A 26,752-nucleotide genomic window follows, 5' to 3' on the forward strand; every position below is an offset into this window, starting at 1 on the left:
ATGATGGACAAAACACACCCAAACGTGCACATGTGAAGGTCCAACACTTAGGCATGAAAAGAGTCGACTCTCAAGCACATTAAGAAGAGACAAATATGGACAAATCACAAGCATGACAAGCTCTAAAAATGTGTAAAGGATGATGCCAAATCAACTAAGCAAGACAAACATGGCATGCTAATGGACTTACAGCTAAAAGCTAGCCCAAGGACTTGAACCATGGTCATATCAACCAAGTTCTAAAGGACTAAGGTGACCCAAAACAATCCCATGGCAAGCCAAAATAATGCTAGAACATGCATGGGATGAGGCCAAAACATGCTAGGAAATGGGTGCAAAAATGAGGGGCATTCAAAGCCACAAAGAGGGCACTCCACTACAACTACTTTAACCACATATGGCCTGGATTATTCAAAGAAAAAAAGAGCTATAATATGCCAAAAGGAGCCCCAAAACACGATGAGAAGGCCTCCCAAAGACCTAATCATGGAGGCATACACAATGGTCCAAACATGGAGCATAAGACAATAACTCTTCAGAGCATTGAAAGGACGGTAAATGCAAGCATACAAGCATGGAGCATGGACTGAAATGGCATGATAAGTGATTCCAAATCACTGAAATAACCCAAATAAAGCATGCTCATGACTCATACACTCAAAGCTAACAAGCTAGGATACATGGTGACTATACAAAACATGGCAAATATGATTGAATCAACACCAAACGTAGCTTAATCATGTCACAACATGACTAAAAGCTTCATGAAATCAAGTTAAAACATGCAAGCATGATGGTCTAAATGCATGGTATATGTTATGACAATAGAGGGGATTACAAAGCAAGTGCATGATGCATGCAATAGGCCATCGAACCAACATGAAACAGAGGTATAACATGATAAACTAACACCAAATATCCTCTAAAATGGAGCCAAATAAAGCTATGCAAACATGCTACCTTTATGAGCCCTAAATGCAAGCAAATGAGTCATAAGGGGAGAGGGGTGTCCCTCCCCTATACAAAACCTCAAAACCACTTCCCTACCACTGAAAATCCTCTGGATTTCAGTGGTGAGAAGGTCAAAACAAAAGGGTTACAAAGCCCAAAGAGGAAGGCACAAAAAGAGACCAAACAAGGCCTGAGAGGGGGTGGACGACCCTCAACACAAAAGTGACCTTAATGAAACATCTTAAACATGAAAATAAAGAACTTTTATCAGTAATATACTAAGCTCGAAACAATATGAAAATAAGTCTAAAACCTTAAGCAAAAATGGGAAATAAAAAGGTAAGTTCTCACCCTTGAAAAACACTTCAAGAACACCAACTCCAGTACCTCTTTTTGATCAAAACCCAACTCAAAACTCTGAAATCAACCCCTTAAAACCTCAGCAACCAAAGTATAGTGTAACACTAGGTGTTTTAGTGCAAAACTAAGAACAAAAACCCCTTTTGAACACTATTACACACACAAATATAGAGAGAGAGAGGGAGATATAGAGAGAGAGTGATATATAGGTTATATCTCAGAGTTTTCCACCCCTGGTGAGGAAGGGGAGGTCCTCATTTTATAGGAATTTAATTCCTAAGCTTCTTGGAGAAGCTAACATAAGGGAGCAAATCCCTCCATACACGTGTATGGAGGGGGTGTATCATGGATGCTAGCTGTGACAGCTGGCATAAAATATCTGCCAAAAGCAGATGGAAAGGGGTCGGCTGGGAAATATGGCCGGCCGGCTGACCAAAAGAATTGCCGACCGACCAAAAAAGTTGGCCGGTAGCAATAAAACAGGGCCAATGGCCTCAAGCCAAGGCCGGTGAGGTGTGGGGATGGCCAACAAGCCATTCCTTGCCCTCAGAAGCAAAAACACAAGTGTTTGGTATACAACCAAGCACAAAACAAACAAGTCGAGAGGTCTTGAGGCAAGGCGTGCAACCGAAACCTCCGAGAACTCAAGACGAACACGAATATAGATGATCATCGAGTGTTCAAACGATGACATCCAAGTCTTGAGGACGGTCAAAAATGGGGTGTCTACAGTGATTCACAATCTGAATTGGCCACTATTCGTATGTGTAATCATCTTCAAAAGTGCATGTGTTGGTTTAGTGACATGTAACAAATCTCGTAGATAGTCTCCAAGCATGGATACGTGAAAAACATTATGCATATGTTCCATGACCGGCGATAAGGCTACCTGATATATCACCGGATTGATTTTCTCAAGGATCTCATACGGCCCAACATATCTCAGTGCCAATATGCTTTTCACTCCAAACTGCATTTGCCCTTTCATAGGGGTCACTTTGATAAACACATGATCCTCGACTTCATATTCTTGATCTCTTCTTTTGAGATCCGCATAACTCTTTTCGCGGCTTTGTGTAGTTTTCAATCTTTGTTGAATCAATTTCACATTTTCAATCATTTTTTTGCACAAGTTCCGGCCCCAACAAAGGTCTATCACCTACCTCGGCCCAACAGATCGGAGAACGACATTTTCTACCATACAAAACTTCATAAGGAGCCATACCGATACTCAAATGGTAGTTGTTGTTATACACAAAGTCAGCCAATGGTAAGTAGGTCTCCCAATTGCCTTGGAAATCTAGGGCACACATTCTGAGCATATCTTCTATAGTCTGTATTGTTCTTTCTGATTGGTCATTTGTTTGTGGGTGATATACACTGCTTAGTCTTTTGCTGTAGACTCTGCCAGAAACTTCAAGTGAACTTAGGATCTCTGTCAAATACAACAGATACTGGCACACCGTGTAATCTCATAATCTCATTCACATACATGTTCACCAATTTATCTGCATTATAAAAAGTTTTAATAGGCAAAAAATGGACAGACTTAGTTAAACGGTCAACAATGACCCAGATAGAGTCCATACCTTGAGAGGAGCGAGATAGTCCAACAATAAAGTCCATGGTAATATGCTCCCATTTCCATTCTGGTATTGGAAGCGCTTGAAGCAATCTAGTGGGTCGTTGATGTTCAACTTTAACTTGTTGGCAATGCAAGCATCTAGCCACAAAATCAACAATGCTTCTCTTCATTCTAGGCCACCAGAAATTCAGCTTCAAGTCATGGTACATCTTTGTGTTTGTCAGATGCATAGCAAATTTTGAATTGTGAGCTTCAGTCATAACACGTTTCCTCAAGTCAGAACAATCCGGTATACAAAGTTTCTTATGAAATTTCAGCACACCATTTTCAATCACAAATCCCGGCCTCGATTTTGAGTCAATTTCATCCACAATCTTCTTCAACCATTCATCTTGCAATTGTTTCTCTCTAATTTCTTCGATAATTGTAGGCTGAGCAGAAATGGTAGCTAAGATCTCGCCCTGTTCAAGCAATACAATTTCAATCTCATTCTTCTCCAAGTCACATAACAACTCTCTCTAACCGGTGAACAAACATGACAAATTCCCAATCAATTTTCTACTCAATGCATTTGCAACTTTGCCTTCCCTAGATGATACAAAATTTGCAAGTCATAGTCTTTTATCAGTTCAAGCCATCGCATCTGTCTCGTGTTTAACTCCTTTTGAGTAAAGAAGTATTTGAGGCTTTTATGATTAGTGTGCACTTCACAAGTTACACCGTTCATATAATGTCGCCGAATTTTCAAAGCAAGCACCACAATTGGTAATTCAAGGTCATGAGTTGGATAGTTCTTTTCATGAGAGCGGAGTTACCGAGACACATAGGTAATTACCTTTCCATTTTGCATTAATACATATCCCAAGCCTCTGTACGAAGCGTCACCGCAAATTTGAAACCCATCGGTACCATTAGGCAGAGTCAAAATTGGTGCAGTTACTAGCTTGGTCTTTAACTTTTGGAAGGCAGATTCCCTTTGATCATTCCAATCAAATGGCGTAATTTTCTGTGTCAGTTGAGTGAGTGGCAAAGCAAGTTTGGAGAAATCTTTCACAAATCTGCGATAATAGCCTGCAAGCCCCAAAAAACTTTGAACTTCTGACACATTGATTGGTCTTGGCCAGTCTACAATAGTTTCATTTTTTTGTGGGTCAATAAAGATGCCATCTTTATCGATTACATGCCCTAGAAAGCTTACACTATCAAGCCAGAATTCACATTTAGAGAGTTTTGCATACAATTTCTTTTCTCTCAAAATCTGTGAGGTAGTGCTCAGATGATTCTCATGTTCTTCCCTGCTTTTGGAGTAAATCAAGATATCATCAATAAACATAACTACAAATTCGTTAAGAAATTGTTTGAAAACCCTATTCATTAGGTCCATAAAAGCTGTAGGTGCATTAGTTACCCCAAATGGCATTACCAAAAATTCATAGTGCCCGTATCTAGTCTTGAAAGCAGTATTGTCAATGTCTTTTGCCTTAACTTTTAATTGATGATAGCCTGATCTAAGGCCAATTTTGGAAAACACTTGGGCTTCCTGGAGTTGGTCAAACAAATCATCTATTCGGGGTAATGGACATTTATTCTTGATAGTTACTCTATTCAATTCCCGGTAATCTAGACATAACCTCAAGGACCCATCCTTTTTCTTAACAAACAAACTGGAGCACCCTAAGGTGAAATGCTCGGTCAGATAAATTTCTTGTCTAGCAATTCTTGGAGTTGGACTTTTAATTCTTTCAGTTCAGAGGTTGACATTTGGTAAGGGGCCTTAGAAATTGCTTTTGTTCTGGATACTACATCAATAGTGAATTCAATTTCCCTATTAATTAACTCCATGGGTAGGTCATTAGGAAACATGTCAAGAAATTCACAAACAACAGGAATAGTTTCCACATTAGCACCATCCGAAGATAGCGTCAATACACACCAGAAGTAGCCCCGACAATATTTCTCAATAACTTCCTGGCTCTTATAAACGAAATCAAGTACGGCAGATGTAACGTCCTCAAAATAATAACATTAAAACCCATCAAATTAGACATGCATTGGTATAAAAGATAAATATTCTTCTATTCATCAGAGTAGTTCTTTACAAAGTATTACATGTTAACAACAAAAGAAAATGCCCTACGGGCTTACAGCTTTCCAAGTTAACACTTGGTTACAAAAAGAAGAGTACTACCTCAATACATATTAAGCCCTTGGCTTGAATTTACATGTAATACATCAAAAGAAAGCAAATAACAAAGCAGTCTGTCTGCCTCTAGCCTCCCAAGCTATGTCCTTGGAGGTGGCATGCTACCTGTACCTGAAAATGATGTCCCATAAAGGGTGAGCCACAGCCCAGTAGAAATATACTAAACCAGCTATGAACAATGACTAAAAGATTAGCAGTTGATAGATGGCCAACACAAATACATCCACATATATCACATTTCGGTTTCATGACATTAAGTCCATGTTACATTTCATTTCCCATGTCTTTTCCAACTTTGAGTTTGAAAACAAGGCTCAACACCTAGCCAAATACCTTAATGAGATTTAGACTCATCTTTAAAACACTTTCGAAATTCATGAGGGATACACATTTTAATGCTGTATCAATAACACATAAACCATTCCACACTTTGGGAAAGATACACATTTCGGTGCTGTATCAACAGAACATAGAATCACTTCTATACTCCACAATTGATAACGATATACATTTTAATGCTATATCAAATCAATTCAAACACTTCCATAATCAACACTTGATACACATTTTAGCGCTGTATCAATGTCACACAAAATCCGGTTTAGAGGTCCATCCCTTATCTTCCCCTAAACTGTAGAGTACATCCCCTATCTCATCCCACACAGCACATGTATATAAACATAGATCATATACAATCAATCAATACATACAATTAATGTATTATTCCGGTCGCTATACTCAGTAGCATACTTAATCGATTAGTTTTAGTTTGCCTAATCATCATGCAGTGTCTACAACAATCAAGACTATCCTCCACCGATAGCCCAAAGCAGTTACTTCTATACCGAAAATAAATGCACCAAATGGAAATATAATCGACATTTCAACTAGGTGAGCGATAAATGAATCTAACTACACCCTTTATTCCCATACACATCCAATTCCAACATTCTCAACTTAATTTCTCTTTTCTTCAAATTAATTATACCAATTAATTTATCAATGTAATTAGAGCATTTCCCATAATTAACATCACAACCCTAAGGTTCCATTTTCACCAATAATCCAATATTAATCTCATTTCTCTATGCCAAACATGCATATAAATTTATATAAACAAAACCCCCAACTTTTTGTAAAATTACACAAAGGCCCAAACTTTCTAAAAATTACCCAACAACCCCCAACTCATCAAAATGCTAAAATTTAAAGACAAAATTCATGAGAAGGAGTAGAATATTCCTACCTCGAAGTTAGAGCTCAAACGGGAAAGTTGAAGCAAACCAAAATGCTCCAAATTCAAAGATCCATGGATCAAAATGGAGCCCTCGACGATCCACACACTTTTTACAAAGGCCGGAGGATATGGAGACACTCTAACTAGATCAAACCCTAGAGAGAAGGGAGTTTCTAGAGAGAGGAGCTCTCAAAATATCTTTTTAGAAAGTAAGAGAGAGAGAGAGAATATAAAAAGTGATTTTAAAATGCCCAGCTGCCAACTGATATACGACATTCCCGCTCGAGCGGAGAACACAACGCTCGAGCATCAAGAACAAAAAACTAGGTACGCTCGAGCGCAAGAAGGCCCGCTTGAGCGCCATGACACAAGAATAAAGTACATCCGCTCGAGCGCGAAAACCAGTCCGCTCGAGCATAGATTTCCCCCTCCCAGAACTTACACCAAAAAGTACTACCCGCTCGAGCGCGACCGCTCGAGCGTAAAAATCACACCTGCAGAAGTTTTGCAGGGACACGAAATACTGGGAGTGTGCAATATCCGCTCAAGCGCAACAGGGCCCGCTCGAGCGGAACGACCAAAAACCTGGCAACAAGATTTTAGACCAAGGTTCAACCCATCTGTTCGAAACATGCCCAACACATCCTAAAACTTAAAAAAATGGAATTAAAGGACGAAAACAAGATAGATACAACTACCAACTCCACGGAACCGAGTCCGGAATACAACAGAACAGTAAAGGGACAACTGGGATCACTATAGCGGAGGAACTACCCCATTCCCAGTAAAGACAACCTTAGGCACACCGGGTGGTCGAAACATAACTGATTTATTCACATAATCAATGGTGGTATAATATTTAGTCAACCAATCTATACCCAGAATATAATCAAAATAAGTAAGATCCAACGGTAGCAAATCAACATATAATAACATATTGTAGCAATCCCGGTTTTGACCCGTCTTTATGTTTTGTTCCGGGCTCGGGTTGGTATGGTTTTAAACAGTGTTACGTATCTTAGTTCCCTGTATTCCCCATATTTTGGTTATTGAGTTGTAGCGGTGTGTTTGGAATAGGTAATGTCTTATGTTTGTATCAGGTTGTAGCGTATCATTCATGTTTTGCCAATTCGCTGACTTTGATGGGGATCGAGCTGCCCAGTCAGCTCACGGGGGTCCGAGGGCAGTGCCTTGGCGTGGTCAAGGGGTAGCGCCCTCGAAGCAAAAATACAAAATGCATTCGAAATTGCTTGTCCGCTCAAGTGGCCATTTATGCACTCAAGCGGAGAATGTTTGGTTCCAGAAGTTTGACCTGTCTGGAAAAGTACTGGGAAGGTGTATTTGACACTCGAGCGGGGCTTTCCACGCTCGAGCGAGCAATGTTATATCAGTTCGTGAATCTGATATTTCAGACCACTTTTGTATATCTCTCTCTCTAAAAATATTTCCTCTCCCTTCTCTCTACATTTCTCTACACAAACTAGACCAAAAACCTTGATTTCTCAAGATCCACTTGAGTTTTGCCATTGCTTCTTGATCAAATTGAGTTATCATCTCGAGGGCTTCGTTGTGTGCGTTGAAGATCAAGTTTAGGCATCGTTGATTTTGGAGTTTCATCTCTATTCTTCTTCAAACTTGAGATAGGGAATTTTTTTGAGTTATATATATATATATATATTTTGCAAGATGTAGATGATTTTCAAAATCATCCTTTGATAGCCTTTTGAAAGTTGATTGTTGATTCAAGAAGTTAAGCGATTTTGAAAGTAGGTTTGTCTCTTGTTCTTTTAAAAAGATCTTATGGGTCTTGATCTTCGTTGATTGAAGAAAAAAAGAAGATGATTTTGAAAAGTTTTCTTTCAAAAGATTTTGGTTGTATAGTTTTGGTGAGAAAACCTAGAAATTGGGAATTTTTAAAAGAGATTGAAAATTCATGAATGATATTGTTATATTTATTTTATGTGTCAAAATAATTGGAATAAAAGTATTTATATTCATCTTATGAAATTGGCATATCAATTCATTTGATTACATTAAATTTTGAAAGTTGATTTGAAAACTTGCATTGAGAAAAGAATGTTGTGAAACAAGTTTTCATGGAATGGTTTTGGGGTAAACACATTGGTAAGTCTTGATAGGTGGTGTAGATGATATTGAATAAGTTGGCCTGAGAGTCCGGGGTGAAAGACCGAAAATCCGCGCGGATAGGTGTCAAGCCTTCCGTTTAATACCGGTAAAAATGACAATTTGGTAGTACTTGTATAGTCGACTTGCAGACATCGACCTAGGGATTACCAGCGTCGTATTTACCGCCCTTGAAATAAATTGTTAAGTTTTGAACAATTGAAATTGCATGACATCATTGAGCATGATGGTTTTCAAAAGATGAAAATGTGGTTTGTCTTCAAAAAGGGCACAACATGGCATGTGCATTTCATCTTTTGAGACTTGTATAAAATGTATATACTTTGTTAAGAATTTCCTACTGGGCTTTATGCTCACCCTACGGGATTTTTGTGCAAGAAAAGATGTGGTGATTCCACCCAATTAGGGGCGTGGAAGTATGTGTGTTGGAAGTACAATGCTCTCATTTTGCGAGACTCTATTTTGTAAGCCAAGGGCTGTATTTGTGTGGGTTTGAATAACCGTTTTGTGTAACCGGACCTAAGCGTTGGAAACTTGTAAACCCATGGGGGTATCTATTTGTTTATTTATTTGGTTTTGGATTAAACGTATAATCACATTGAGTAATTAATTGTATCATGTAATGCAAGTGTGGAGAATTATTTTTGTTTTCCTTTAAAGAGCCATGATGGTTGTGTTATCATTTGGGCATAGGAAATTGGGGCGTTACACATATCCTCAACCATGATGTCACACACAGGATATACATAAGCACATAACATAGAGCCTCCAGATGGTATAGATACATATAAAAAATAATTCAAAGGTTCTAAAGGTCTAGTTAATATTCGAGAAAAAGCATGCGACACAAAAGAGTGCGTAAAACCAGAATCTATCAATACATAGGCACGTTGAGCACAAATAGAGATCATACCTGATACCACTGACTCGGTGTTCTATACACCACCAGGTACTAATGCAAAAACTCGGCCTTGCCTTTGAGTTTCTCTCCCAGTATTGGTTCTCACATTTGTTCTGGGTGCAGGAGCAGATCCGGCTGAACTTGTCACAAGACGGTTAACATCGTCGGATCTCATCAGACAATCTCTAATCATGTGGCCAGTCTTCCCACACCAAAAACAAGCACCTGATGCACGATAACACGTGCCTTTATGCTTCCTCCTATATTCAGAACAAACTGGCATAGATCCACTACTCTGACTAGAGCTACTGGAGGATCTTGTGTTTTGCTTCTTTAAAAACGGCCGACCCTTTTTGAAATTGAATCCGGATCTCTTACCTCTTCATTCAGTTGTTAGAGTTTTAGCTTGTTTCATTGCTGCTAGAGTGGCCTCTGCCATCAATGCTTTGTCAAGTACATCCACATATGTAGGCAACTTCAAAATGCTTACTCGATCAAACACGTCCAGATCTAAGCCCTCTTCAAATTTCCGGGCCTTTTTGTAATATGTGTTGACCATATAAGGAGCAAATCTGGCTAACTCAGTGAACTTAGCCTCATACTTGGCTACGGACATCTTGCCTTGCTTGAGTTCTTTGAATTATGACACTTTACGATCTCTGAAACATTGGGCAAAATACTTCTCATAAAATACCACTTTAAATTGGCTCCACGTCATAGTCCCACTACTATCTCGGATAAGCATCCACCATCGTCTAGCTTCTTCTTTCAGAGTATAGGTGGCCAAAAGAACTTTCTACATTTTCGAGCACGGGAACACTTCATATATCTTTTCAGTCTCTAGCAGCCATGTTTCGGCTTTCAACGGCTCAATACCACCGAAAATGATTGGCGGCTTCATTTTGTTAAACTTCTGTGTCAGTGAAATAGTGTCAGTGTTTTCCGGCTCAATTGGCACTGGAGGTGGTGGAGGAAGCACAAGTTGTTGTCTTTGTTACTGTCTTATTGTTTTTGTCAAAACTTCTAACATTTGTTCCATTCGGCTCATTCAAGCCTCAGAAGATCCAGCTGTATCATTACTTCTTGTATTTTCCTTTGCTATAGGCAAACAAGATAATAATAAACATAGGTACAATAATCTCGTTCTCTGTATCCAATTCCAATTCAATTTGTTTCATATTCATTCAAATTTGTTCACATCATTTCATTTTAGTTTGAGTATGTTCAAACAGTTCACACACTCATACATGCGGATGGAATGCCCCTAATCCTTTTCTAGGACATCCTATAGCTCATATCGACCTGTGTGAGGTATAACGCGTGCTCTAATACCACATTGCCACGACCCAAACCCGCCCCTATATGTTTAGCATTGTACTCGACTAGTAATCCTGGGATTACCCAAGGCCTTTGAACAAGTTAACTTAGAAATAAGGGGCTGCAGAAGCAGATATATAAAACATACATAGTCCACGGAGCTGTGCAGACATACATGGGACAAAAATTTTAAAACTGATATACATGAACCCACATATAATGTCATAAACATATCCATTCTGCATTATCATTATACAAAAAATAAGACAAAAGAGTTGCTTACAAAACAACAAAAGTCTTAATTTTATAACTTGGTTCGCAAAACTCGACCATTAAACTCTTTCTGAAACCTCCTCAAGAGGCACAAAGGTTGGCTGACAAAATAGACCTCCAAGCAACCATCATTGAGCCTAGTCACGTTCCTGATCCCCTACATACATAATATAAATAGTGAACGAAAGCCTAGTGAATAATAACAGAGTAAAAAGGTTTATGAATGATGTCCCATATCAGATTCAGAAAGTAGAGTTCAAATTAGAAACATATCCATATTCTTATTCATAGTTCAGAAGCATGTACTTATTCAATTTCACAGATGATCATACGTGGTACACCCATTAGCGCTAATAGATCAGATACAGACCATTAAGGGTCATACTTGACCAGTTCAATAAATGAACCTCTCGTACCGGGAATAGATAACATACTTAAGCCATGGTATTGTTACCCCTGGGCGAGGGCCATGAGACCACGATATTATCACCCCCGGGCAAGGGCTTTGTGCTCATAGACCATGGTATTATTACCCTCAGGCAAGGACCATGTGCTAAGGATGCCACGAATACGTTTCAATATATGGACAATCATTCATTGATACAGAATATAGCATTTCAGAAAACATAGCATTTCTTGTCATATCATACAGGAAAATACTTAAATGTAGACATAGCTTTATGAAGTTATTACTCACAGGTGGCTCTAATAACAAAACAGATATAGCAGATGGATTAGGCGATTAATGGCGCGTGACCTACACAAACACAGAATGGATACGTATTGAAACGCACACCCAAAATTTCTTTAACTTAGTTCTTTCTTATCTTGGTGTGCTTTTAGTCATTATCCTCATTATCATGTCTTAATTAGGGCTTAAGAATTCCTAAGATGCGATGAAGATGCCAAAATGTGATTCAAAACACTTAGTCAGATTTGATGAAAATAAGGTCTTCGCTCGAGCATAACTTCCTTCGCTCGAGCGGAGGTTGAAACATAAGGGTGGTTACTCGAGTGGTCTGTAAACTCTACAAAAGTACTGGTTGTGTGAATTTTCTGCTCGATGGCCGCTCGAGCGTGAGACTAAGGTCTTCGCTCGAGCGTAACTCTGGTCACTCAAGTGGTTTGCAAAACTTGAAAACTTCTGGGAGCATTAATTTTATGCTCAAGCCAACTTTTGGTCGCTCAAGCAGAAGTGCAAAACAAAGAATTGTCGCTAGAGCACAGAATCCGTCGCTCGAGCAGTGAGGTAGAATTCTGGAATTTCCAAATTGATGTTCTATGTCCAAAACTCAAATTCAAAGCTGTAAAACATGTTCTTTTCGGCCAAAAACTTGAAGAAACATATGTACACTTGTAAAACATTGTGAATTCAAAATCATTTCACAAAATCAAAGCCCAAAAGCATGCCAATTCTTCAAAGCCAAATCAAAACTTCTTGTCTAGATAACATGCATGTAATGTTATGAGCTCTTTGCTTCAACTACATGAATAAATAAAGCGATAAATGCCAAATCATGTTGAATTCTTAGTGTTATGCAAGTATAGACTCATGCATATATCAATTCTTGAGAATCAACTACAAATCTTAGTGAATTATGCATGCATGGTCGAATTATTCCCCTTTTCTTCCTCCTTGGCTTAAATCATGTCTTTAATCTTTATTTCCTTTTGAATTCTTACATTTGGTGACTCAAATACAATGTTTAAGAGTTGGATTTCTTACCTAAACTCTCCAATTGGACTCTAGACAATTAATTCTTGAATCTCCAAGCTAACTCCTCTAAACTTCTTCTAATTCTCCTTCTTTAGCTTGAATTTCTTTCCCCTCAAGTTCTCTCTTACTCTCACATTTTTTATGAGAAAGAATGATGAAGGTGTGTGTATTTTGAAGGTTCTTGAGTCAACTTTAGCCTTATATAGGCTTAGTTAGCATTTACTAATTAAGAGTGATTAACACTAGTTAATCTAGCTTAATTTAATCAATTTATTCTAATTAATTCGTTCCGAATCGAATTTCAATTGAACCTACCATAATTTTTAAAAAAATCCCGAATAACACATAAACCAAGTCAATTTCACGTTCTGTGGCCGATAAGGCCTTCAATTCGCTTACTGAATCAAAGATACAGGCAGATTTTCCTACTATGATCATATATAAACACGAAAAATGCAACACACATGCAATTAATTCAAAATTTCACTTTAATTACTTATTAGGCATATTTAATCATGGATTATAGGCTAATCACATGTCAGGGTTGTTACACAAGCTATAATGAAACATTTCTTTGAGATTTCCAAGGGTTTAAGTTAAAAAATAGCCCCTTAGAAACATTACACCGGCAGTTAAAGGGAGAATCAAACAAGGGATCATTCTCAAATAAGAGAGATGTAATGCCTTGGTAATGAATCTTCGAAGAGATTAAACCATTTAGCACATAAGGGGTCTCTTTCTTATACTTTGAACGGTAATCCCGTGTCGGATACAACTCTTAGTAAAAAAGAAGCAAAAGAAATGAGGGAGATTGCAAAGATGATTATGCGAAGTTGATTATTGCAAAAGTGAGACTATTTGCATGCAAACTAGATAAATAAAGCTATCAACTCAAATGAATCGGTGTCTAAGACCTAAACCATCAAATCCATGAGGACTTACAACACTACAAACATAATATTCAAAGCATAAACTATTTAAATGAATTAAACAACCCCTAAAACCCAAAAATTCGTACCTAAAATTACTTCAAAATGGTGGAAAAAGTGAAGGGAAATAGGGGAGAACAAGCAAGGCAAGCAAGCTTAAGGAGGAGAGGCTAACCGCTCCCTTTTTTGTAGATTAGGAATCACATATTTCAGCCCTTTAAAGTAACCTCCAGCAATGCACAAACTCAAGGAAAATGAAGAAGATGATTAGTAAAAAAAAAAAAAGGAAAAAGATGGGTAAGAAGTATACCTCTTTAAAGAGTATGTATTGTTGTCAACCAACCTTGATTCCTAAGCACTCTCAAGCTCTTGAATTATGGTCTCAAAGTCTCAACCAAAGCTCCCAATCTAAGCTCTAATGGTGTATCTAATATGTATATATATCTCAAAGGTGATATAAGAACAAAAGATGTCGTGCAAGGGAAGAAAGAGCTCTCAAATATCTTTTAAACTCTTTAAAAAAATTTTGACCCTCAAAACAAAGGTCTGAGCTCATATTTATAGAATTTGAGGCAAATAGGTCATAAATATCTTCAAAAATGGACAGGTGGCGAATTCTCGCCTGGAACACTGTTTGAAGCCCAAAAGGCATGGCCGGATCCCAATGGCCACAACCAGCCCCAAATGAGGCATAGTCGGGCCCCAATGTGGCTCCCTTGCCTCTCAGTTCTAGGTTCAATGTAGGTGGGCACAGTGCTTAAAAATGGGTTTATATGGTAAAAACATTTTAGGTATAGAAGGTTGGGATTGTTTAGAGCTCGAATTTGGATTCCTTTATTGAGAATTCAAACCACTTACACAATGTAACCTTCATCATCAAGTGCCCAGAATAAAACATCCAAGTTTTACGGGCGGTCAAAAATGGAGTGTCTACAAGCGCATGTGAACACGCGGCCAAAGAAACGTGTCCACACGCCCTCACATGTTAGTTCTTGCCTTGTACACGTGACAGACAGGTGTCGCGCTCCTACGCGTGCCACGTGGCGTGCTCGCATACCTCCAGTATGCGCATTGCTAACATCGGCCGCACGCAGTGCACTGACGTCAGCTGCACTGGGCTAAGCCGTGTTGGTACGTTGTCCAGCCGCACTGCTAAGCTACCATGTTTTGCTAACGTCACGACCCGCTAAGGTGTGCTACGCTGCGCTGACCCAAGCCACGCTAGTCCCAGCGGCGTTGCGTCAGCTTCCACGTGCTGTTAACGTCAACCCCAAATTCAGATTTTCTTGTTTTCCCAAAATTTCTCAAAAACATCAATTTTGACCCAAAAATCTTTGAAAAGCCATAATTTTTTCAATTTAACTCCGATTAAAGCCCATTTTATATGGATGTAAAGCTCAGGAAGAGTGCTTTCAAAATATGTAAATTCGAACTACTAAAAAAGAAACTTTTATACTAATTTTTGAGTTAAAAAGTCTGTTGTATTGGAATTTTATAAAAACTAGGGTTTTCTAAAAACCTTTTCAACATGCCATAATTTTTAGCAATATTAAAACAGATAATATTGATTAAACATGAACAAAACTAATTTATGGCATGCAAATCATGAGACAAAAATAAGCAATACTGCTCTGATACTAATGAAGGAAAATATGCAGGTATTCATATTACCTAATGCAGAAACAGTTTGGATCAGATGCTTGGATTACGAACCTCGTCTAGAAAACCCTCTATCGCCAGTTGAGAAGCTGCCAGAGTTTCTCAATGTTGTATCCACACTCCAAATCCCTAGGTTCTCTAATGGTGACCTAAGAGGAAAGAACATAGAGAGAAATCTACAAAGTTTTTTCAAGTAAACTCCCACAGTAATAATACATTTCTTTTCTCTATATCAAATATATAATATATATCTCTGTAGATAAAAGTGGAGTTCTAGACACCCAAAACAACTCAAACACTTCATTAGATAATTCCTTAATTATCTTATTTATTAAATAGTGTGAATTATCTACAACCCATAGGGACACTCCATGGGTTATGAGCCGGGTCAAATTCGACCCAATTTCCAATAGTTTCCTTATTGCTCAACCTAAACTTTGTGCATATTATAGTGTTACTACATTTCATTCATTATTTAAATATAAAGAATTAACACCTTAGATTGGCTTACCATCTGAAAGGCAAGTTCCATGTTTTCAAAAAGAATGACAACAATAGGAGATTGGTTTTCTGTAATGCATGTCAAAGTCTTCATATCATTAGTGCAAACGCAACTATGATTGTTGAAACAAAAATTAAATCACACATATAAATATCATTTATTTGTATAGAAAATCAAACCACAACGCAACATTGTGATTATTCATTTTGCGTACAGCTTTAATACAATAATGAACACCTAGGTGTCACAATATGATTTGCTTCTGATTCAAAGAAGAATGACTATTGCTTCACAAAGTCGAGGCAACCCACCAATGGACAAATTTCTAGAGTCACAGCCCCTTTGGTATAATTATTTCATATCAAGCAACTACTTAACCATATTGTAGACAATTACTCACTTCTATGGTTTTTTTAATGTATCTTACAAGTTTTGGTGCATTTGAGTAGTTTTACTATGTATTAGGGTCCTCAAATATCTAGTTTATACCATTTTGAAAAGTCAGATTGTTATCATATATAAGTGTAACATGCCCAAGGGGTACTGGCACGCGTTAAACAGTTCAGACTCTCAACTTCTTGGATCTAGTCTCATGAGTGCAATTTGAAACATAAATGAGAATTTGAAAACTTTTATAAAAAATCCATTTTATTGCAAAACATTTGCCATAAATGGACTACATTACCAGATCTTAGAGTTGTCACCTAATATTTTAGGAAAATTAGAAAATCCGTGACTCATGCCAAGGCCACTGTTTGTCATAACCAAAGATGCTTGGCTCGGAACCTTAGGCATGAGAGGGGAAGGTCATTAATGAGCAACCCCAATCACCCGATCAAAGATTGGTCTCTACTAAACCATGATATGAGTTTTATTTTCTTTATATGTTCATATTTAGGTTATTAAAGAAATCCTACAATTTACTATGTGAAGCATACGTGTATAGGCTATGCCATTTATTTTGAAACAACTTGATTTCATGTGTTTCAAAAGAGTTTTGAAGATGTACAACTCAAATAAATTGAGTTTACAAACATGAAAATAAATATCATTCCAAATTAAGTAACACAACCTCCATCCACTGGCATTCATAGAGTTATATCAAGTAAGCAAATAGCCTCATGGTAGGATGCTTAAACATAGTAAGAAAAACACACACAAGCGGGATACTAAAGCATAAAAACTTACATATTTACCGACGTCCCACAAACAGCTACAAAACAAAGTTAGTGAAATATGCATGATCTTATATACAAAATCCTAATGCAATTCACTCATGAGATGCAACTAAAGATTTGACTTCTAATATATGACATATGAATTATCTTAAGAACATGGGGTAGCACACTAATCACATAGGAAATGATTAAATCCACAAATGCAAACTTAGCCAAATCATGATGCAAAACGTGGATAGAATGAAAAACAAAATATGATGCATATTCACAAAGGAAAGCAAGTAAAAGTATGGAATAGAGAGAAGCGGGGTGGATAATTATTACAACACTTGAAAGAATAATTACAAACCAAATGAGAGAGAGAGAGAGAGAGAGAATATTACAACAAAAATAAAAAAAAAAACCCTCACAAAACACTCAAAAGAAAATAAAATAGAAGCTTCATGTGTCTTGGAAACCATTGGAAATTGGTCAACATTGAAAGACTATGCCGTTTTGTCCAAAAGAAGCTAACCGGCCAACCAACTAGGCCTAGCAAAACTTGTCTTGTTGCAACACCGAGAAAAGAACAAACAAGAAATATGTAGGTAGCTCAACTGACTACTTTCGGTTAGATTACAACAAAACTAATATGAAACTAAAGTAAGAAAACAAATATAAGATAAAAAGTGCAAGAAAATAAAGGAATTAAAATTTAATCACTTTACAACAAAACAATATGAAACAAAAGTAAGAAAACGAAGATGAAATAGAAACGAAAGAATTGAAAATTCACCTTCCAAAGAAAGAGTAAACTTCTTGTTTCCAAACTTCCTCTTGATCACCCTCAAGTTTGTGTGAATTATGTTCTTAATCCTCAATTCAAGAGCTTGGAATTTGAGGTAGAACAATGGTTTTGAGGTGAATGGTGATAGATGATTAGTGGGAATGGTGGGGTGTGATTATGAAAGTGGATGATATGTGGGGATGGTGGGGTATGATTAGGAAAGTGATAGTGAGTGGGGATTGTGGGGTGTGATTATGAAAGTGGATAGTGAGTGGGGATGGTGGGGTGTAATTAGGAAAGTGGATGATGAGTAGGGATTGATGTATAGGAAATTTGGTTGTGGAGATTAAAGAGCCAAGATTCTTTTGGTAGTGGGGATTAGTGAATTTTGGATGAAAAATAATTTGGCCAGAAAAGTGTAATAGTTGGGATTAAAACTCAAATTTCATCTATCCTACTAAAAATTCTGTGAGAAACACATTCTGATTGTCATCATATGGTAATCAAAAGAAAGCGCCCAAGTCTTTCGGTGTCAAAATGGGGTGTCTACAGTTGCCCCTCTTTGACAGAACTCGAAGTCATTTTGTAGCACTTGTGTCCTTTAAACTATTGGAGAGTGTATTTAATTCCTTTATTTTCATTTTGGGAGTCGTTGGAGTCGTATCTTCATTTTGGAGGAGTACAATTCATTTTAGACTTGTTGGGATTGTTCGTTCGCATTTGTTTTCATTGAAAAGTTCTTTGGGAACTTGGAAAATTTATTTAGGTGTCAACCCTAGTCTTCCTGGGGGTCGACACCACCTTTTTTCCTTGCTCTTAGTATCTCTGCTGGTTTAAGGGGTCGACACCACTGGTTCCAAGGGTCGACCCTTGTGTGCTGTTGTGTTCTGAGTGTTGTTACTGAAATAAAGGGTCGACACCACTAGTTCCACGGGTCGACCCTTGTTTGTTGCGCACATTAATGTCTTAGCTTTTCTTCTTGAGGGTCGACACCACTGTCTTGAGGATCGACCCCTATGAGTAAATTTCATATTTTTGGGTACTGTTTGGCCCTACTTTTGGTTTTGACTTTTTCTTTTCATTGGCTTTGGGGCTATTATTCTACTAATATAAATAGGCTCCAAACACATTTTCCTCATTATTTCTTCTCTCTCTTTCTCATTTTCATCTCTACACCATGTGCCTCTCTCTTCTCTCTCCAAACTCAACTTTTTCACTTAGATCTTTAGATCTACTCACCTAGAGCTATCTTTTCACCATGGTCCTTTGAGAAAGATTGTAGATCTCATCAAGGGCTTCCTTTTGATTCAAGTAGTTCGTGGTTTCATCACCGGCAATTTTTGGGTTGTCTTCTCTTCGCTTCAAGAGGTAGAGATTTCTTTGCTCATTTTCAATACCTCGTCTATAAATAGACATGTGGTAGATTTTATTGCATAAAAACCATATTCATTATGGATTTCCTTAAAAGTCATGAAAAGGAATCTAGATTTTGATATTTGTGATCGAAGTTGATAAGTTCGTTATTGTTTGGGTTAAGTGGGGAGCTATTTAACGTGTTTATGTTGAGAGGAAGGAAATCCCTAATTTAATATTATTGACTTCATGGATTTAAAAAGGAAGTTGAATAATCTTTTTTATTTTGTTAATATGGATTGTATAATTGTGTTAATATCTAAAATGGAGAAGTAAACATGGTATTCAAATTGTTTGGATTAATCATGATGAGTAGGGTTGGGTTATGGCTTTGGCATCAAGGATGTGGTTTTTAATTAAATGAAGAGAATGAACTTTTAGAAAATGATTGGAGTAGTGCGGATTGGAAAATAAGAAAATTTGGTTTTTGGAAAGAAAGTGAAATCATAACACTTCATAAATTAATAATAAGGTCGGATTTTGAAACCTTTACATATTATTATTGTTATTGGACTTAAGGTCTCATGAGAATTGTATTGTTGTCTTACGTGTATTTAATACATATGCTTGGAGGTTTTGTCCTTGGTCATCGGTGGAGGATAGCATTGTTGTGTTGAATAATATTGTGTATGTAGTACACTTGTGTTATTATGCATTCTAGTATGTTGAGATGGTTGGAAATGTTCATGCCCTGAGAATAAGATGTACCATTACCTTCCAACTAGCGCTTGGAGAATTGGCCACGCTTAGAATGAGAGGTATCAGTACCTTCCAACTAGCGCCTGGAGAACTTGGCAGAGGTACCATTACCTTACAGCCGGTGTTTAGTAAATTAGCAAAGGTACCATTACCTTCCAGCTTGTGTCTAGTAAATTGGCATTTCGTTATGGAAAGGTGTATCATTGGCTTACCGTGCTTAAGGTAGGTAAAGCATTGCTTCGTTTTTCATTTTATCTCGGTGTATCCTTGTATATAATGAGTAGGTGATGGTTATGGTTGGGTGAGGGCGGGTTGCTTTATGTGATAGCGTAGTAATCATTGTACATGTATTGATTTTGTATTCGTGTTAGGACATATATGTATGTTCACAGGCGTATTAGACGAGTTGTTGAAAGTGCTTCTTGACCATGGACTTAGGGCCAAGGGAATGTGATGAATGTGTCAGAAGTGAACGTTTGTTTTGTATTGAGTGTAAATAATGAGAAGTAATCTAGTTTTTGTGAAAGTATTTATTAAAACAACCAGTTGTGATGCGTTATTTATAAATGGAAAATGAGAAAGAAAAGTGAATTGTTTGTGTTGTTGGCTAAATTGAATGATTTTGAGAAAAGTACTTGTATAAGTATATTTTCAGTATAAACCGTCACATTGTGTGTATGATATGATATAAAGCATTCATGATCATAGCCATCTGTATGTTGTTATTATTTAGGATCATGTTGAGATCCCTACTGGACTTTATGTTCATCCCACGTTGCTAATCCTTTTTCAGGTGAACGTCGAGAAGTGTTTCAAGGTCGAGGATCTTCTTTATCTGTTGGCCACGGGGCCTTTTATTTATGGACGGAATGCCATTGATATAAAAGGGTTAAGCCCTTTCTTTTAATGTAAAAGATGTAAGCCTACGAGCAATTTATTTAATTATAACTCCTGTTGCATTCATATTCTACTTAGATGAGAGAATCTTTATTCATGTGTTTTTGTTAATATAAAGAGATTCCACATGTTATCTCTAAAATTGAATCTATAATAATGGTTTGGTAATCGAATCCAAGTAATAAAAAGCGGGGCGTGACACATTTCATAACGTGAGTGAAGGTCAAAGCCTGAAGACAACCCTTTTGATAAGTAGTAAGATTTGGGCAAACAAACAAGATGCAAATGCACTTGGTTGAACCTGAGGGTTGCCTACGTATCCCTTTGCAAAGAATCAAACCAGTGTAGTTTAGGGACAAAATCTAAATGATATGCAGTTGAAATACAATTTGATAGCTGGACTTACACACTTCACGAGGCCAGAGGTTTTGAAAATTCATGATCTATAATGCAATGCAACAGGTAATATGAAGCATAACAAGGGATACAACCCAAACACATCCACATAAGAGAATCAAATGTAACCGATGAATATTTTTAACCTATAACCCAAAACAGGGAAGGTATTAATCGGTGGATAGTTTCAACTAACAATCCAAAAAAAGGGAGGTATTAACCAATGGTGATTTGGACTACCAACCCGAGAAAGGGATAGTTTCATTATCCCGAAAAAGGCTAGTATAAACCGAGTAGTGTTGACCTGCAATCCAAAAAAAAAGGGGGCTAGAATAAATTGTTGAGAAAGGTTGTAATCAAATGTTGATATTAATAGATTATAGCCAAGTGATGCAACAGTGTAACCACGCAAATGATATGCTAGTGCAACTGAAAATTGAATTTTTTTTGCTTGTTTCTTTTTTTTTTTTTTTTGTCATGACTTATGCAATGCAATATGATAGGTGGTGAGGCAAGCCTTAGGCAAATGAAACAAACAAACAGGTACAATCCAAACACACTTTACACGGGAGGTGAGAAGAGGAAAACACACCAACCATGCTAAAATTATGAGAAGAGGAACAAACTCCAACCACATTGGAATCATGAGAGGAGGAAGAACATACTCTAACCGCGTTAAAATCGTGAGAAGAGGAACACACTCCAACCATGCTGTAATCATAAGAGGAGGAACAAACTCCAACCATACTGGAATCGTGAGAGAATGAAGAACTTATTCCAAACACGCTAAAATAGTGTGAGGAGGAACAGACTCCAACCACACTGGAATCGTGAAAGAATGAAGCACACACTCTAACCATGTTGAAATCGTAAGAAGAGAAACACATTTTAACCATGCTGAAATCATAAGAGGAGGAAGAATAGATTCCAAACAAGCTAAAATCTTGTGAGGAAGGACATACTCTAACCATGTTGTAATCGTGAGAAGAGGCACATAGTCTAACCATGCTGTAATTGTTAGAAGAAGAACACACTCCACCCATGCTGAAATCATGAAAGGAGAAAGAATAGACTCCAACCACGTTGAAATCGTGAAAGGAGGAATAACACATTCCAAACATGTTGCCATTGTGTGAGAAAGAACACACTCTAACCACGTTGTAATCGTGAGAATAAGAACACACTCCAACCATGATAAAATCATGAGAGGAGGAATTGTGATGATGAAATGATGACAAGCCTGAACACGTTTCACGGGGTAAAGGTTGAATACAAAGAGAATGTGATGCGACAGATGCACAAGGACAATGCGATGATGTGATGGACATACAAAGAGCAGTGCAATTATGCTATAGATGCACATGAACAGTCTAATTACACAATCGATGCATACGAATGGTTTGATTATACAATTGATGCACAAAAATGGTTTGATGGAGGCAAAACAAATGAAAAAATTTTGGTTTTCAATATTTTCTTCTTTTTCTTTTTTTCTTTGTTTTTTTGTTTGTTTTTTTCCTTTATTTTTTGAAAATTTCTTTTTCCTTTTTTTTTTCAATTTTTTTTTTAATTTTTGATTTTTTTTTATTATTTTTGATTGTTTCAAAATTCCCTCCTCCCCCCCTTTTTTTTTTGCTTTTTGAATTTTTCAAAATTTTCTTCCAAAATTTCCTTTTTTTTTTTGAAAATTTTCTTTCAAAATTTCCTTTTTAATTTTTTTTTTGAAAATTTTCTATACATATACGAGTACAAAATACAAAATACGTATTATATACATATATACAAAATATATACACACAAATACATACATATATACAATACATACGAACTATACAAACATATACATACATACACACACGTATATACAAATACCTATACGATATACACACATATACACAATATATCTCTCTTTCTCTTCCATGTTTCTGCCTCTCTCCTGCCCCTTCGTCTCTGTCGAATGTCGCGTCTGGCACGCGATTTCAATAATCGCCGCACCTGGCCGACAACAGCTAAATTGCCCCTGATTTTCAACAATTGCCTCAGCAATCCCTCCTTGTCTTCTTCTCTACCGTCTCCTTTTTAACCACAACTTGCGAGGGAGATAGAGCAAAAAGGTTGCAGCTCTTTCTTTCTGTCATTACTTTGCAAACCCCACTATGTGTTTCTCATTACTCTCCCCTAACATGGCCTCTTCCTGCTGTACTCTCACTCTCTTCCCAGACCTTAATGAATCTCTAATGGAGATTACCAACTCCTCTGAGCCTCCATAAAGTGCCCCTGCCCCTGCCGCTATCCCTATCCCTGTTCTCAACTTTCCTGAGCTGTTAGTCGAGCAAACAATTGTAGCGCCATCTGACATCAATACTAACCATTACACGTTAAAATCATGTGTGGAGACTATGACTGCGGTCTCCAATTTGTCCCACAGGCTGCAAGGTAGGACGAGTGAAGTGCATTGGCTAAATGCCCAAATCTCCTTGTTCTAGTGTATGTACAAGGACGCTCGAGTAGAGATTAGCGCATTAAAATTGGAGAACAAAGAGCTAAAACGACAGGCCACCTCTATGCCCGATTCGGAGTACCTTTGCACTCCTCATTTGATGGCCAACGGGGAATAATCTCTTTCGGAGGCTTTGTAAATACTGAAGCAGAGTCTTCAAGAGCTTCTAAGGAGTAAGGATGTGGCGAGGTGATCGACGATATAATCAAGTGACGAAGTTATCTATAGCGATCCCGGTTTCCCCTTTTCTTTAACTGTTATATCCGGACTTAGGTTCCGCGGAGTTGGTTGTCGTGTATATCTTGTTTACATCCTTTACTCCTTGCATTTGAGTCTTGGGTTGTGTTGGGAGAGTTTGTTACAAGTTGGTTGGACTTAGAAACCAAGAGTAGTTGCCCAGATTTTGGCCTTCACGCTCGAGCGGGGATTTTGACGCTCGAGCGGGCCCTTCGTTGTCGTCTGTCCGCTCGAGCGGGGTTTTCGACGCTCGAGCGTAGTTTTCCATCTTCCAGTATCTCCTCTGTAGTGTTGTGCGCTCGAGCGGGAGTTTTGACGCTCGAGTGGGATGTTGTGTGACGCTCGAGCGGGGAGTGTTGACGCTCGAGCGGAGACCTGGTTCTGTAAAAGTTCTGGGAGTGTGTATCCGCCGCTCGAGCGGGATTGTTGACGCTCGAGCGGGAGTCTGTGAGTGACGCTCGAGCGGGGGTTTGGACGCTCGAGCGGGGTGACTTTTATATAAAGCCGAGATCCGACCTTTTTGTTCACTTTTCAACATCCTTTCTCTCTCCTACTTTTCCAAAAAAGTATTTTGAGAGCTCCTCTCACTAAAACCCTAACTTCTCTCTTAGGATTGATCTAGTAGGAGTTGTTTTCTCACCTTGGGCCTTTACAAAAGTTGTGTTGATCGTCGAGGGCTATCTTTTAATCTGAAAATTTCGGGATTTGGAGCATTTCCGTTTCTTCATCTTCTTCGTTGAGCCCCATCATTCGAGGTAGGGATAACCTACTCCATCTTATGAGCTTTGTCTTTGAATTTTAGCATTTTGATATGTTGGAGGTTGTCGGGTAATTTTGAGAAAGTTTGGGCCTTTGTGTAATTTTACAAAAGTCGGGGTTTTAAATATATAAACCTATATGCATGTTAGGCATAGAGAAGTAAGATTAATGTTGGTACATTGATGGAAATAGAACCTTCGGGTTGTTTTGTGAATTATGGTAATTTGCCCTAATTGGTTTAAATTAATTAATGCATATAATTAATTGAAGAAAACGAGGAATTGAATTGAAAATGTTGATATATTATCCATTTGTGCATTTATTTCCTGCTTAGAAATAATTGCTTTGGGCTACCGGTGGAGGGTAGTGTTGATTGTTGTAGACAATGCATGATGATTAGGCAAACTAACACTAATCAATCGGATGTGTCATAGAGTATGACGGTTGATAGAATACATTAACTTTATGTATTGAGTGATTGTGTATATGACCAATGTGTTTATATGCATTATGTGTAGACAGTTGGTAGAATACATTAACTTTATGTATTGATTGATTGCGTATGTGATTCTGTGTTTACATGCGTTATATTGTGTATAGAACCTTTGTGTTTATATGCATTGTGTAGAGGAGGAGATGGGGGATGTACTCCGCAGTTTAGGGGAAGATGGGGGATGTACCTCTAAACCGGATAGGATTGGGAGGAGATGGGGGATGAACTCCGTAGATACAGCTCATATGCTGGTCTAGTGAAGTGTAGACACAGCTCATATGCTTGTCTAGTGAAGTGTGGATACAGCTAATATGCTTGTCTGTTGATATGTGATATGCTTATCTATTGGAATGTTGATATAGCTCACATGCTTATCTGTTGTAGTAGTGATATAGCTCATATGCTTATCTATTGAAAAGTCTGTTTGATTTGATATAGCACTAAAATGTATATCATCATCGTTTGTGAAGTATGGAAGTAGTTTATGTGTTATTGATACAACACCAAAATGTGTATCCACTGTGAATTTTGAAGATGTTCTAGTGATGAACTATAATCTCATCAAAATGTTTTGGCCAGAGTACTGAACCCTGTTTTCAAACTCAAAGTTGAATAAGAAATGAAAAGTGAATTGTAACATAGGTTTGGTTGTCATGGAATTGAAATAAGATGTAAATGGAAGTGTAAGTATCGACCACCTATCAGTTGCTAATCTTTTAATCATTGTTCATAGTTGGTTTAGTATATCTCTGCTGGGCTGTGGCTCACCCTATATGGGAACATCATTTTCAGGTACAGGTAGCATGCCGCCTCTACGAACATAACTTGGGAGGCTAGGGGCAAGACATACTTTTGTTGCCTTATTTTCCTTTTGATGTATTACATGTAAATTCAAGCCAAGGGCTTAATGTGTAACCGAGTTAATACTCTCTTTTGTAACCAAGTGACAACTTGGAAAGCTGTAAGCCCGCAGGGCATTTACTTTTGTTGTTAACGTGTAATACTTTTGTAATGAAGTACTCTGATTAATTGAGGGAATGTGGATCTTTTGTATATAAATGTATGTTTATATTGATGGGTTTAATGTTATTTTTTTGAGGGCGTGACATTATCTGCAAATGAAGTCAGTATCACCGGGCTGCCACCAGTGATCCAAGAAAATTCCTCTATCTTTTTTTTGTTTTGTTTTGTTTTTTTTTTTTTTTCTTTTCCCTTGTTCTGTATTTTTGGTTTTGCTTAAGGAAGGAGCTCTAATGCTTTAGATTTTTGGTTTGTTTTTGAAATTTTCTTTGTTATCTCTGTAATGCCATAATCGAGGCGTCACCCTGAATGTTCAATAAAAAGTTTTGTTTTGCACATCATAACAATGGCACAGCACTTGAAAACCATTTTGCTTTGAATTTTCAAATTGAGAATGATTGAATTTCAATGAATTCTGAACTGAATATCGAGCCTATAACTGACCAGAAACCCAAAATATAACTCAATGAAAGGAAAACAAAGCAAAAACCAGCCTAAACGCACCCCTTTGTGGTTGCCGGAATAAAATGGACACAAAATAGAACAACACTTGTCAACCGTCCGACTGAAGGAGATCACCGGAGACAACTACTGTGCACTTTCCGGCGAGGGAGT

General features: G+C 37.7%; 1 protein-coding gene across 1 annotated transcript in view; it reads right to left on the minus strand.

Annotated features, from left to right (window-relative positions):
* Positions 1–2,727: 2,727 nt before the first annotated feature.
* LOC145813038 (uncharacterized) overlaps positions 2,728–26,752 on the minus strand; it is a 36,634-nt gene continuing 12,609 nt past the window's right edge. The window contains exons 4-6 of the mRNA XM_082908299.1: positions 3,732–3,967; positions 3,219–3,357; positions 2,728–2,819 (exon numbers count right to left, since the gene is read on the minus strand). Of these exons, the coding sequence (XP_082764425.1) occupies positions 2,728–2,819; positions 3,219–3,357; positions 3,732–3,967 (467 nt within the window). The remainder of the gene's footprint in view (positions 2,820–3,218; positions 3,358–3,731; positions 3,968–26,752) is intronic.

This window comes from Camellia sinensis, chromosome 15 (assembly GCF_055761805.1).
Source record: "Camellia sinensis isolate YWXY chromosome 15, ASM5576180v1, whole genome shotgun sequence".
NCBI lineage: Eukaryota > Viridiplantae > Streptophyta > Magnoliopsida > Ericales > Theaceae > Camellia > Camellia sinensis.